At 36.2% G+C, this 15,903-nt stretch overlaps 1 protein-coding gene across 3 annotated transcripts in view; it reads left to right on the top strand.

Annotated features, from left to right (window-relative positions):
• The window catches only part of Samd3 (sterile alpha motif domain containing 3), a 46,848-nt gene that overhangs the window by 18,427 nt on the left and 12,518 nt on the right, over window positions 1-15,903 (top strand). For 2 of the 3 annotated variants that reach the window (XM_076859742.2, XM_076859743.1), the window contains exons 4-6: window positions 150-335; window positions 575-659; window positions 5,007-5,174. In XM_076859742.2, coding sequence (XP_076715857.1) covers window positions 150-335; window positions 575-659; window positions 5,007-5,174 — 439 coding nt within the window. The remainder of the gene's footprint in view (window positions 1-149; window positions 336-574; window positions 660-5,006; window positions 5,175-15,903) is intronic. The other variant, XM_076859744.1, reaches the window with a different exon arrangement.

Here is a 15,903-nt window from a genome sequence, read left to right on the forward strand (position 1 = left end):
TGGATAGATGAATGGATATATGATGAATTTATGACTTCATATATTTAGGCTTCAGGAAGTTTGTTTAAAGTTCTCAGGGTGTAGAGAACTAATAAATGGCATATATGTTTGGATTAGAATTTCATTTCTTGTGTGTTTTCATTTCACAGAAGAAATATGAAACATGTTCTAGCAAGGAATAAAGCATTACAGTGGACCAAATCCTACATTTTACCAGAGTTTCCCTATGATGTCAAATGCATGTTAGCAGAGCAGAAATGTCCAGATCACAGCATGAGGATAAGGATCATTGAGTTTCTCCAGGCCGACATGACTAAGTATCTGGAAGGCTCACTGTGAGTGATAACAGGGAAAACTTGCTGGTTTGGGGGAGGGTCTGCCTTGGAGTAGTGTAGAACTCACTTGCAATGAGGTCTCTTCAGATTTTGAGTGACATACTGGAACTAAGTCCAACATGCCAACAGTTGAATGTCTATTTTGTTCTATAGAAAGATTTGAAGAGGAGTCAGTGCAATTTAGACTCCTCTTGAATATGGACTGCTAGAAATGAAAGCTATCTCCCTGTTATGAACAGGTATCCCACCACACAGCAATACAATGACGTGGTCAACGCCCTGCTGCAGGCCCACCCCTTCCTGGACGAGGATGGCTGTGGCTTTGTAAGTAATGACATGGCACCACCATCCTGTTCATCTGAGTCCATCTTAAGATAATAGCCTGTATTGTCCACTTAGATTCTGATATTCTTTTTCCTTTGGTTCTCTCTCTTTCTGACTGTCCCTACTTCTTTCTTGGCTTTGTATTCTCTTCCTCCTCTCCTCTCTCACCCCCCTGTGATAACTTCTCTGTCTCTGCCTCACCTGTGTTCCTTTGTCTGCCCATCATCATCTTTCTGTCCCTCTCTTAAAGCAGTCTGGGAGCTCCTATGTGACCCTCTAGGAAGGAGAGAGATGACATGCGTCGTGGCTGTCATCAACCAGTTGTCTCTTGCCCTCTGATTAGAGCCAGCAGGGAAGTTGTCTGCTTGGAGGTCTTGCTTGCCTATCTCACCTGCCCTTTCACAACTCTAGTGTCCTGACTCGAGTAGACACCCCAAGATATCTGGGCAGCAGTTCTAAACTCTGACTGTACCTCAGGAGACCCAGAGATTTTTGGTTTAATGGCTCTGAGGATGAGGCCCTGACATGAGTAATTTTTAAAGTCCCCCAAATTATTCTAATGTATATCCAGGGTTGAGAACAACTGCTCAGTACAAACCCAACAGTATGGATCTGCCTGTTTCTTGAATTTGAAAGACTGGGATCTTTGTTGTACAACAGTATAAAAATACTTAGTACTAGTGGACTATACACTTAAAAATATTTAGATTACAATAAAAGGTTGAGTGCTTATGATTTGCACTAGCAGTTTATGATTTAATAAACGATTATAGGGAAATACAGTTCTGTGTACATAAAAACCTACTACTATCCCTGTATTTCTATATGACAGTGGTAATCATAGCTAAGTAAGATATATATCTTCCTGTATCTTAACATGGCTGGGCTGTCAGAAAGTACTTTTTTGCTGTGCTTAAGACATGGGTTTAAGCAATTAGTTTCAAATTGAACAAAAAAGATACATGCCAACATCATTTAAGGCCTTTGCTTGCTTGAATGTTTTCTTTTCTTTCTCTCTCTATTCCCCTTCCTCCCTCTCCTCCCTCCATTCCATTCTTCCTTCCTGTCATTTCATATTTTCAGAATGTGTTTCATTATAAATGAATAAAATCATAGATTTTCTGGAAGGAGAAAAGGCTTTAAATATATTTTAGCACCCATCTAGAAACTGTAAAATTGTAAAGCCAAGACTAGAATTCAGGAATCCTTGCTTCTAGGATGCCATCTTTTCTAAAATATGCTGCTACCTATAAAACACACTCTAAAGTTACCAAAAGTTTCTCTAAAATAAAAGAAAATAATGCATCAAAACCTGGGGTCTCAACATTGTAGTCATTGCAATATGGTTGATAAAATCAAATCTCAGCATTCCTTTGACATTCAAGATACAGGAACTATATCTTGAATTAGTATCGATATCAGTGCTACTGTGTATAGAAATACAGTCAGCCCTCCATGTTCACAGATTTCACCTCCTCGGATTCAACAAACCTTGAATACTATGCTTTGTAATTAGGCTTATGATGGTTGTATCTGTACTGAACAAGTACAAACTTTTTCTCTTGTCATTATTCCCTGAACAATACAATAAAACAATTGTTTACATGGCATTTATAGTGGAACAGGTATTACAAGTAATGCAGAGATGATTTAAAGTAGTGGAGGATGTGCGTAGGTTATATGCAAATACTATGCCATTTTATATGAGACTTGATTACCTATAGATTTTGGTGTCTGCCACGGGCTACTGAACCAATCTTCTGTGGATACCAAGAGATGACTATGGTTGAATTTTTAAAATAATTTAAATTTTCTATTTGAATAAATTATACACTTACCTAGTTCAAAATTCAAAAGTTTAAAAAAGATAGAATAGTCCCTACCCCAGTTTTCCAGCCACTTAGCTATCCTATCCAGAAGGAACCAATGTTATTAAAGATTCCTTCCAGAGAATCTTTGCACATATATAAGCAAATCCATATCTCTCCAATTACATTTTGACCTTTACTTTTATGGTTATCAAAGTGAGACATGCACAGAGTAATAAACAGTGCTTACTTTGCTCTGAAGTGCATTTTACCCACATCTGTTCCCAGTGGCATTAACTAAAGATGATTAACTGAGAAAGAGACAAGGAAAATTGCTTAGCAGGTTGTGGCCGCTATTTTCACACTTAGAAGTATAGAAATAGAGAAGTGGAAACTGGTACATGGATGGGTGCTTACTCAAATTCTCCCCACAAGTGTTACATTGCAAAGTATAGAAAAATTTTAAGAACGTTTGTGTGGAGGGGTGGGGAGAAAGTAAGCATTTGATTACTTTTAGGGCTAATTTTATTTTCAACTTTTCATTTTGAAAAATTTCATATCTGCACATAATTAGAATGCTGTGGTGATACCATATACCCTTCAACTAAATCAAGGTTTCTCAGCCTTTACACTATTAATGCTTAGTGCTAGATAATTTTTGTGGTGGGAGTTGTCATCTAGCCCTGTGCATTTTAGCATATTTAATGGCATCCCTGGGCTCAATCCATAGTACTGGGGGGAAAAATAAGAAAAATTGATCTTTGTTCATTAGCTATTAACATTTTGCCACACTTTCGATTCTTCTCTCATGTTTGTTTTAGATGAGCATTTAAAAGCAAGATACAGATGTGATTTCTAAATACCTTAGTGTATATCTTAAGAGTATAAGAACAATTCTCTACATAATCATTATGCAATTTGCACCTAAGAAAATTAAAATAATTGTGTAATATCACATGTAATCTGTATTGCTATTTCTCTAATTATTCAAAAATATTTTTAAAGTAGATTTTTTTTGCTATAAAACCTAATCATGGATTATGCATTGCATATGGCTATTATACTTATTTAATTTTGCCTAGGACAGTCTTTCTAACCATTTTTGTCTTTACTGACATTTACTTTTTGGTCCAATGTAGTCCACTTGTTGTGTCAGATGGTCTACATTCTGTGTTTGTCCAAATGTTTTCTAATGATTATATTTTGGATTTAAAATACTGAACAAAGATTTGCTTTGATGTTGTGGTTTGCTTCATGTGTCACAACAGGCCCATAATTTCAGGACTTCTTTTTAAAAAAATTTCAGAGTAATTAGGAGAACTCTATCAATGTAGAACTTTCATATCCTCTAGTTGGAAAAGTGTAGAGAAAAGGGATGATTATGCTATACCACAAATATTTTCTACTGAGTCTGTCCACCAAAGGTATCTATGCTCAGTAAATACTCATTGATTGAATACTCATTAATTGTACTCAATTGGTTCTTTTTCTCTTCTTACCAATTAATAAGGAGAGATGGGAGAAGCTAGGAAAAAGAAGTTGGCAATTCAACAATGTCCTAGCAGTTGATTGCAATAATATCTTCTGCCAGGTTTAGCAGGTGTAGAGGCCCTTCAGAGCTGTAGGAAGTATGAGAAACAAATGTATTTGTTCTAGTTTATATTTCAGGGCTAAGAGAAATATAAGCCATCTATTATTTCTCTGCTATTGTATGTCAGCCACAGCAGAGACCACAGGCTTGTGGGAGGTAATAAACATCTCTGATGCACATGTGCCCAGGAACCCAATCTGCGCTAAAGCCAGCCCCAACTTCAGCCTGCAGCTCTCCTGGCCAGTCTGTCCCAGGGTTTTATGATCAGCAGTTTATAAATACCTTCAATGAGTAGCTATACATTTGATTCTCTTAAAAACCCAGTATAGGGGCTGGGGCTGTAGCTCAGTGGTAGAGCATTTGCCTAGCACATGTGAGGCACTGGGTTCAATCCTCAGCACTAAATAAATAAATAATAAATATATTGTGTCCATCTACAACTAAAAATACTTTTTAAAAACCCAGTACAGTTGAGGACAGCTCTTATTGTTCCATTTTATAGTCAAAGAACAAAAGCTACAGGGGTTTAATTGTTGAAGGTCACTTGTATTAGAGCTAATACTCAATCCTGGGTCTTCCCAACATAGGTCACAGTGCTTTCTGAAGGGCAGAGAATACTCTTATTGGAACTTGAGCCATAAATCCAGGAATGGCAAGATCCAAAAGCCAAACACTTGTCTAATGTTATATCAGTGACATCCCCATTTGCTCCTAAGAAAATAGTTTTTTCTCTGATTCTATTTCCTTAGCTATAATTTAAGGATTATAATTTGTATTGCAATGTCACAAGACTATTGTAAGGATAAATCAAAGAATAGGTACATCACTTCTGTTACTGTGATATGAAAATAATTTCAAGCCCAAGAATCACAGGCAAATATTTTATTGTTTATATGGAATTATTCTAAGCTCCTAGGATTAACTGGCTTGCTTTGTTATTTTATGCAGTTTTTATGGAAACGAGCCCTCAAAGATCGTTTTAAATATGTCCGAAGACCCATAGAAGATGATGAACAAGTAATAAAAAATAAGTGCAAATTTGGACACCGAAGAGGCCAGACAAGGAAATCTCTTGCTGATATAAGATTTGATGAAATTAAAATTGTCCAGATAAAAGTAAGATTGAATCCTTAAATGTTCTGACAACTTTGACTCATTGGTTGATTAAGGAATAATAAAAAAAATTAGCATTTAAAATCATTGCAACAAAATCAGATAATTTTTAAAATTTGAGGTGTGGTCAGGAACCTATTAAAAACAATGGTTTGTGTGGTTAAGAATGTAAGTCATATTTCTAAAAGAGAAGTGTCAAAAGCAGTTTTTAGCAAGAATACTATTGAAGATCTCATAGTCATTTTGTTATAGCCTTCAAAGAACATGAAGTAGCCCTTGAGTTCTGGGACCTGAAATGATTTCCCACCCTGTCCTTCTGTAACACACTGCATCTTCTTGACAACCTTACTGCATCAGCAAGTTTTAATACTCAAGCATTGTAGAGGTCAGGTGGCCTTGAGTCTCAGGATCTAGGGAGGCAATAGGTCATATTCGTTGACACAGAAATCCATGCTGGCCTTCCCCTACCTGCTGGTCCAGCATCCTCTCTTTTGTTGATACATCCATCATCTTTGAACCAGTTTTTACACTCTGTTCCTTCTTAAAACGCCTAAGGACCTGTAGACTTTCCAGTTTGCCCCTTCTAGTCCTCCAGATGAGCCTAAATCCTAGGATAAATCCTGCTGAGACCCACATAGGGGTCTTTGCTTCAAAAAAAATAAGGAATTGAATATATCAAGGTTAGATGTTAAGTTGCAATAGAATTTACTTTGTACCTTCCTGTAAACTGAGCTAAAAAAAAAAAAAAAGAAATTAGCCATTTTTCAGATCTAGAGAGACAACATTTTTCCTGGCAAACAAATACAATTGGAAGGATTTACTTTCCCTCCTTTATAAATGGAGCTGCAAATTGCTGATTCTTTCATGTCTGTAGCCTGTTTATGATCTCATGTTCTACAAAGCCAAAAACATTAAAGGATGGAAAACAATCTATACTGAAATATTACAGAAACCATGTATTTTGTACCCTCCCTGATGATTAAAGCAAATTTATAAGCACCGAGAATAGTGGGAATGAGAGACTCCCATACTTTGAATTTACCTCACGGAATTGTATTTTCTGGTACTGGGAATGGAACCTAGGACCTTGGGCATATTAGGCAAGTACTCCATCACTAAATCACATCTCCAACCTTTTTTTATTTTGAGACAGGATCTCCTTAATTATTCAGGCTGGCCGCCAGCTTGTAATTTTCCTGCCTCAGCCTCCCAAGTAGGGGAAGGGCTGGCCTGAGGCACTGTGCCTGGTTTACTCATGGAATTCTATCCTCCAGTCTGATTGCATAGATTTCTTTCAATCTCCATTTTGACCTTCTTCTGATAGCTCCTTTTTAATGTCTGAAGATTTCTGAATATAAAAGTTTTTTAGATTAAGACACCCTTGGGCAACTCTTAGATCTTTTAAAATTCCTTGTCTGCGCACAATTTTTCCATAGGAAAAAATTTCATGTGCTACAGAGATGAAAAATGTTGACATAACCAGGAAGCAGTGGTCTGTGTCTGTGCCTTCAAAGGCAGGGAAGTGGGTTGGGCTAGCTGGAAGATCTTGAGAAGGGATATGGAAGGCAAAGAGATTTTAATTAGTTTTGTTGTGGTGGTGGTAGTTGTTCTATTTCTGCTGTTGTTTGTCCTTTTGGAGAGAGGATGAAAGAAACTAGATGTCACAGTGAAGGAAGGTAGGGATTTGAGTTTTGTGATGTGGGCTTCCATAGGCTCTGAGCCACACTTTTCTTTTTCTTTCTTTCTTTCTTTTTTTTTTTTTTGTCCCAACCCTCTACCTTCCAAAATCTCTTGTGAGTTTAGCTCTGCTTTCTATTTGGCTACAAAGCCCAGATCATCTGAAATGCCAGAGCAACATCTGTGAGTCAGTGTGGCTGGTTCCTCTTATCCCACTGCTAAAAACAATTTCACAATGTTACACAGGTGGCTAGACTTGTCACAGTCCCACAAAATGCTGGTTATTTTTCAGTGCTTAAAAATGCCTTTCTAAGCTGGGTGCAGTGGTTCACACCCATAATCCTAGTTACTCTGGAGGATAAAGGGGGACAGCAAGTTCGAGGCCAGCTTCAGCAACTTATCGGGACCATGTCCCAAAATTAAAAATAAAAGAATCTGAGGATATAGCTAAGTGGTAGAGAATCCCTGGGTTCAATCCCCAGTAACCGCCCCTCACCAACACTCATGCACATGCAGAGCCTTTTCATTCCCAGACCTCTTGTTGCTGCTCGTATGCTTGTGCAATTAGTACAGAACTGTATCATCACTTCTTATGCATTGACTTTTAGTGTAAAAGGAAACAAATTGAAACATAGAAAAAAAGCACAGAGCAATGAAAATATACCATGAGAGAGCAAACAGGTACAAATGAATTAGGTCCAAGAAATATGTAGCCCTGTGAATTGATAAATCTGTTTCCTTTTCTAAATTGCCTTTTATTATCCTCATCTTTGTATATTTATAAAGAGATATATTTCGGTTTTCAAAACAGTAGATTTAATTTGAGTAATTTTGTAAGCTGATGACATTATCTTGTTTAAATGATGAAAACATTGGTTTCAAAACCTCACAGGAATTGTGTGGAGCTGATCATCAATATACTAGATTCCTTTATATAGTAGTAAATTTTGTAAAACATCTCAGGTTAATTAAAGTTAAGTGAATCAAACTCCTCATTTCATGGCACTTTATCACTGTCCTCTGTTAGGATTTTCTTTTGCTTTATCTATTAATTTTTATCCCTATTCCTATCTGCCTTTCCTGCCACTCCACCTCTGCTGTGGACAACCATTCTAAACATTTCATATATGTCTGGTGCTTCAAAAGATGTACTGTCACTTGGGTTTGTATACATTTGATTTAATGTGAATGGTATCCTGTAGCTCATCTAGTTCACTTTTTTAAAAACCAATACTCTTTCTAAGATTCACTCATGTTGCTCTGTAAATCTCTGGTTCATTAATTCTAAGCAATATGAAGTACTCCTGGCCTCAAGTTCTGTTCTTCCCCAGTACAAATTGCACTCCAGAGAATACCATTATACTTATCTGGTTATGGGTGATGAGTTATCACTTTGGACTATACATCTAGAAGTGAACTGATAGGGACACCAGGCATGCATAGACTTAATGTGACCAGTTACCTCCAGAATGCCTTTACTAGATTCACTCCCACAGCAGCGCATACCCCTATATTTCCACAAACCCTTGGCATTTTCTGACCTACAAAACTTTGCCAAGACTAATAGGTATAAAGTATAATCTCATTCTTGTGATTTGCATTTCCCTGGATAATTAATGAACCAGCATTTCTTCACATATGTGTTAGCCTTTTGAATTTGTCATAGAAAATTATCTCTTTAAGTCTATTGCCCATTTTCTAATGGGTTGGCATCTTTTTCTTGTTAATACAGGAAAAAGGAAGCAGTCTTTGTAGGAAGCAGTCTTTCCCATGCCCTAAGCCACAAGGATGCTCTCCTACTCTAAGTGTATGTACTAAAATTTCCATGTTCAGATGTTTAATTCATCTGGAATCTATCTTTATATTAAATAGGGATCTCTACATAGTGAACTACTTTCTGTACACCAATAACTAAACAATCCATCATTTTCTCATTGGTTTATAGTGTCCCTTTATTATTTATTAATAGAGCTGGGTGTGTCCTGGCAATTCTCTAATTCCATTGGTCTGTCAGTCTCTTCTTATGCCACTCCATTTTGCACTTTACTCTTGTATGTTTATTACTTAGTATCACTCAGGGTGGTCTGGATTATCATGGAGGGCATGCTGCATCAGGGAAGCCCATCAGTGGAGAGCATTCTGGGTAGGCCATTCTCATTTTCAGAATAAGGGGAAAGACAATGGGTCATCTTCTCATGAACAAGTACCCAGGACTTCTTTGTAGCATCTTTCTTCTTGCAGAAGAAATAGCCCCGGCTAGGGGTGCTACACATAGGTGGACCAAAAGAAGGTTTTGAGCATCTGCCAGTGTGAGAAGCACCAGAACATGTTCTGTCTTACTCTTGTGGAGGATTGGCTGTGATGAGATGGAGAGGGCCTGATGGAAGGATTTCGCTCCTTTTGTCCTGACTCTGGAATAGGAGATGTCCCTAGGATATGCATGGGGCACCAGAACTTGGAGTGTGAACATTATTCTCAGCTTGATGCTCCTCATTTCTTGGCCTTCGTTCCTCCTTCACCCAGTGGATTCATTTAACCTTTCTCTCAGGTCTCTACCAAATGCCACATTGAAGCATAAACATGTAGACATACTTTTTGAAATGTTTCAATTCTTCCTTAATATCTTTTTGTTTTTTTGACTAATGTATGCATGTTCTTTTCTTAGTCACAAAAATCCCTTTCAGCCAGTAGCACTCTCAATCTATTATCATTAACTTTTTTGTTCTTGGGAAATAAGTTGAATTTGACAATAGCCAGAGGTCTTTCCAAAATTCCCTAAAACACAATGATTTTATTTTTTAGATACCCAGCTCTTCAAATTCATGGTTGAGCTGTTCATCTCTTTTGAAAATATTCTGTCTTTATAGGGTAAATTCACTCTAAATTGGATGCTTGGTGAAAAATGTGTTCCTGAGCAGTACAGGAAGGACTTTGAAGTTTCAGCTACAGATTTGCTTCTTTTTTTCTATATTATCTTTCTTTTCTTTTTTATTTTTTCAGTGTTAGAAATTAAACCTGGGGCCTTGTGCTTGCTTGGCAAATGCTCTACCACTGGGTCCTACTTCCAGCCCCTTCTGGTTTCTTTTTTTTTTCCTAACTCAATGGAATTGTCTCAGTTTGGAGGCTTTTAATTGTTATCTAGTTGGTTTATGACCAATTATTTGCTGATGCTGTTTAGAAAATACAGTTCCCAAATCTTAGGGACAGGACCTTTATTTACATAGATTATTTTATCTTTGTTAGTTTAATCTACATTTGATTTCTTTTTTTAAAATCAGTAATTTAGTATTATCAAATGTTTTCTCACAATTTTTAAAATTTCATTTTCTAAGAAGTCTTCATTTTATGATGTTTTTCACTGTATTTTTTGAATTGTCATATGAATTATTCATTTTATGATGTATCCATGATGAATAATAATAATTTCATATGATGAAAAACAAGGACCTAAAATCTATGTTATCTTTTCCAGAAACAGCAGTTGTTCAAATTTTTTAGTTCCTTGAATATCACCTCCCTAGTAGTTCTCTTTATGATTCATTTTTAAAGTATTTATTATTAGATTCTTCAATTATTATGTTTGAATTGTCTTTTTTTTCCTTCAATTCCATCTGTTTTAGTTTTATTGATTTTGGGGCTTGGTTGGTAGGTGTATATAAGTTTATAATTGGTATATCTTCCTGATGTAACCTTTTCCCATTATAAAATTTCTTCCTTTGTCTCTAGGAACACTTTTGTGTTTTAAAGTTTTTTTTTTTTCTCTGAAAGTTTGAGAGCTGTTTCTTTTCTCCTTTGGATACTGCTTGCCTAGTATATCTTTTTCCATCTTTTTGCTTTCAACCTATTTGTGTCTTTGAATCTGAAGTATGTCTCTTATAAATAGACTACAAATTAGATCATTTTAATATCCAATCTGCCAAATAGTAATGAAAAATTTGTCTGTCATTTTGAGGTTTTATTTTTATGTTCTTCTCTTTCTTTTATTACTCCATTCTACATTCTTTTGCATTAAGTATATATTTTTTCATGTACCAGGTTAATTACCCTTGTTATTTGTCTTTCATTGTATTTTTTGAATTATTATTTTAGTAGTTATCCTGGGGACAATAATTGACATCTTAGTTTGTAACAATCTAGTTTGGATTAATACCAATTTAATTATAGTAGCATATAAAAAATTGCTTCTATATCACTGTCTCCAGCCTTTTGTGCTGTTACTGTCACACAAATTGCATTTTAGAAATTGCAGGCCCCTCAATGCAGGTTTGCAATTATTATTTCATGAAATTGGCTTTTAAATAGGACCAGACAAAGAAAGAAATACAAACACACAATACATTTACACCGTCTCAAATACTCTGTACTGTCTCTGACCTTTACCTTATGAAATGATTGTTCCCATGCTCTTTATTTTCTCTTGTGGATTTGAGTTACTGTTCTTTCATTTCAGCCTGAAGGACCACCTTCAGCATTTCTGGCAAGGCAGGTCTGCTACTGACCCAGTTTCTCAGTTTTTATCTACCTAAGAGTGTCTTAATTTCTCCTTCACTTTTGAAGGATGGTTTTGCCAGAAAGCTTTTTTTTTTTTTTTTTAATTTGGGAATTGTATGTTCTGGTGTCTCAATTAATATGGTTGGGGCTGGGACTAACAGAAAACTTTGTCTCAAACTGGCTAAAGCTATAAGGAAAGCTATATTACATAATGAGAAATCCAGATGACCGTGGATGCTACTGCTGCTCAACAAGTTAGCCAGGTCTTTTGCTCTGGACAAGCAGCAGGATTGTGATTCTCCACTCCTTTGAAGTTAGACTTGGCCACAAGACTGGCTTTGAGCAATGAAATGTGAGCGGGAGTTACATGCACATTGCAGACCTAGTATGCAAGGCCCCAGTGCCCCACTTTCTCTTTTAGAGATCTTGACAACATTTCAGATGATGGAGCCATGTTCATGGGTTAGGAGGAGGAGGAGCAGAGCCTCAAGATGGATACTTTGTGTGACCAATGAACATTTGTTGTTCTAAGGCCTGGGGGCCATAGGGACAGCAGCATGGTCTTGCCCAACCCGAGTGCCACCAGGGATTCCAACCATGGTCGTCTGGCTTTGGGTCCTTCTCTGTGATTCTTCTGTCCCTGTGCAGCTTCATGATGTGATGGAGATGTTCTTGAGGATGTTGCTCTCCGTGGCATCTTCTCCAGTAAACTCAGGGTCTGAGTTCTTGCATTTTGGGTAGGGTGAGAGATCTATGAGAAGTACTAACACGGGTTGTAATAAAAATGTATAAAACTTAGGGAAAAATTACTTTTCTTTATGGAAAAACATCCAGTTTTTATTTTTTCTTCCTGGGAGATTCTTTCCCCAGGTCTTCAATCTAGGAATAGATAATTTTCATTGTGGCCTCAGTTTTAAAGACATTTCTGAGAGTCTGAAACATGGCACAAACAAACTAATATTTTGCCCCATTTTTATGTGATGCATTCTATCAAACACACGCTGGAATATTATGGCAGTTTCTTTGAAGAGGTCAATTTGTGTCTCCCTTTTTTTTTTAACTTACATGATGTGTAGGACAGTGACAGGGATTTAATAAATGTTTTTAGGGTGTCCTTATATTCCAAAGCTTTTCAAATAATTACTAAATAAATAAGTAAACCAACTAACAACCAGATGTTCAATTACTAACACTAAGTTTATCACTCATTTCTCTCTTTAAAACATTCTCTTTTCCTACTTGTTCAGTATATATGTACCCCAGGCCTTTGAAAGCTGTGAAGCAGTGTTTTGAGTTACTTTCTTTGGTTTAGAAATAAAACAGAATTAAATATTGTACAAAAACTGCCTAGATGGTCAAATGCTAAGAACATCTACCAAAACCCAAGTTCCTGTAGATTTTGTTTATGGCATTTACTGTTCCTTTCTTTATACAACTGGCCCACAATGATTTATTATGTAAATACTAATTATTTTTATAGCCTTTCCCACAGATGTTTCTCTCATGGTTCAGAACAGAGCAAGACAGCAGAAACTGAAGAAAAATGTTGACAGTTTATTATGTTCTGGATAGAATGTAATTAGGGCCATCAGTAAGCACCAAATTTACTAATATTGCAAAGCTCTGTGAATCAGCTGTGCACTGGGAAACACAGGCAAGATTGTGTGGAGGGGACTTTGCCTGCTGATTGGCTGAGACACATGCTTGTATGTTAAACTGAGACACTGTGCAGGTTCCACAGGGGTAGCATCATTTCCAAAGTCTACTTGATGACAACAAAATTGAAGACGGGGACAACTGGAATTTGCTATGAGAAAAGCCCTAGTATCCAAACAGAAATGCAATACAAACCACATATGTAATTTTTAATTTTCTAGTCTTTGCATTAAACAAAGTAAAAAGAAGCAGATGGAATTAATCTCAATAATGTATTTTACTTAACTCAGTATACCTACAATATTATCATTTCAACATAAAATCATTATAAAAATCATTGTTTTTTTTTACATTATCCTTTTGCATATTAAATCTTTGAAATCCAGTGTTTCTAGCACACATCTCAAATTGGACCAGCTATGTTTAGATTGGTCAGAAGCCACCTGTGGCTAGTGGCTGCCATACTGGATGGCTCAGATACACACAAGCTTGGGAGAATTAAGAGAATAAGAAAGAGAACACACTATAAAGAATATCATAGTTCTCAGGAAACATGACCAAATATTTGCCAATGATGTTCAGAAATTATAGACTCCAGATGTCTTTGGATGCAGGACTTTTAAAGTAGATTTTTTCATATGAATTATTAAATTTTCATATCAAGATACTTTGTTAATTTATTTAGATTATAGAATGTAGAACAAAATTATGTTTACTTTTTTATAAAAGTCAGTCTGTGTTTTTATTCATTTCTGGGGGGAAAAAAGGTATAACTACATCTTTCACCATGCTGTGTCTTAGTGTTTCAAAAGTAGTCTCCATCTTCTGTAGAAATCTACCTTAGGAATAGCTGTCTCTTTATTTGTGTTCCAGCTGTCAACTTAAGACTCAGAATTGCCCAGAGCTGAGCTCTGCTATTCTAATCAATGCTGGGAGCCATAGGTCACAGTGACATTGGAGTAGAGCTCCTTCCGTGTTACTGGTGTGATAAAGGAGGATTCTCTTTGTCAGGATGCAACTGAAGTTCATATTCTAATTAATTTATGCTGATTTCCTTTGAAACCACAAATCCCACTGATGACTCCTGAACTTCTCTTCCACATTTTCTTTGGTCAGGAGTGATCCCTTCCCTGCCTCATGCCTTTGTCCTTTCTTGAGCATGTCTCCCAATACTTTAGTGACAGGTACATCAAAGTCAACTCTTTTTTTTTTTTTTTTTGCTGTTTTTTTTTTTAAAATTAGTTGTTCAAAACATTACAAAGCTCTTGACATATCATATTTCATACATTTGATTCAAGTGGATTATGAACTCCCATTTTTACCCCGTATACAGGTTGCAAAGTCAACTCTTGCAGCTGCAATTCTGAAAGACCCAGACATTGATCATCCACTGCTTCTCCCACCTCCATATGCACTATTAAGGAAATCAGCCTTCAGAACAAGGCTTCATTCTGGAGAAGCATGACCACACTCAGGAACCCCTATCACTGGTTATCTCTGTGTCTGGGAAGCTCACTTCCCCTTTAAGGATCTGAATGTGTTCAGAGTAAAGGGAGAGCCTGAGCCAACCAATTGCTAAATTCCTTTAGCTCTAGTAATATATAAATCATTGATAATATATCTAATAATATATGAATCATTAGAAGAATGAGAATTTTGAATTCTGATACAATCTTCTGATAATGAAGGGCTCTTAATCTATAACACAACCCAGGAACATTGTGTTAATCCCAGAGGTCTGATCAGGCAGAAACTCCCCAACAACTTTAGTTTCATGATGAGATGGGGGTACGGGGAAGCAGTAAATGTCACATGTAGTAAATGTCAATGTAGCAATTACAGAATTTTCATTAACTTCATAGTGGTAAACTATTTATATAAAGTTTTTATTGTTTCTTTTATTTTTTTTAACAAATAGAATATTTTCTTCGTGTTTAAAAACTAATATTTTATGCATTTGAAATACACAGAGTAATTGATAATGTGTGGCATATATGTAATTCATGAGATAAAATGAACACTGGGATTTGGGTCACTGACTGTATGTACCATTGTGTGAGTCTGTGTTCCCTCCCCTCCTTCACCACTTACCTTTCCAACATCACTGGCCTCTAGAAGTGGTCACTGCTCTGAGTTTTATCATTCATCCACTTTTTAAATAAATAATTTTGTCACCTATGCATGAATTCACACTTTGAGTGTGGCTTACATTTGAGGTTTACTAATAGATATGAAAACCACATGTTAGGTTGATGACTTGCTTTTTTTCAATGTAATGCATTTGAGATTCATCCAAGCTATTAAGTTAAACTGAGTTTATTCATTTCTCCTTTGGCTTAATAATCTGCTGTGACAGGGAACCGCAGTTTCTGTGGCTGTTTTCCTGACTACCAACATTTGATTCAATCCAGTTTGGGCTGTTATGGATCATGCTGCTGCAGTATGTGCCTTGATGCATTTGTGCAAGCTTTTTGTACTTAGGAGTGGAAGTGCTTGCTCACATAAGTGAGCAAATATTCAACTTTGTAAGACAAGGCCAAATTGTCCTCAGATGATTATGGCCATTTAAGACTCCTGAGAAGCATTAGTTATGATCAGATTTCTTTCCCTGCCCCAACCAGTTGTGAATAAAATGCTATCCTATTTGGTTCTGATTTTCATTTTTATTATGGATGAATCGATCATCTTTTTCTAAATTTATGAAATATTTGTTTTCTCCTTTTTTTTATATTTTTGGCCCATGAAATTTCCCTTCTTTCTATTTATTTGTAAGAATCTTTTATAAATTCTGTAGTTTACTACTTTGCCAATTATCTTAATTGTAATTGACAAAGATAAGTTTGTTGTTTTAATGTAGTTAGATCTGTCAATCATTTCTCCTGTTGATTCTTGTTTTTAGGAAATCCTT

The sequence above is a fragment of the Callospermophilus lateralis genome, chromosome 6 (genome assembly GCF_048772815.1).
Source record: "Callospermophilus lateralis isolate mCalLat2 chromosome 6, mCalLat2.hap1, whole genome shotgun sequence".
Classification (NCBI taxonomy): domain Eukaryota; kingdom Metazoa; phylum Chordata; class Mammalia; order Rodentia; family Sciuridae; genus Callospermophilus; species Callospermophilus lateralis.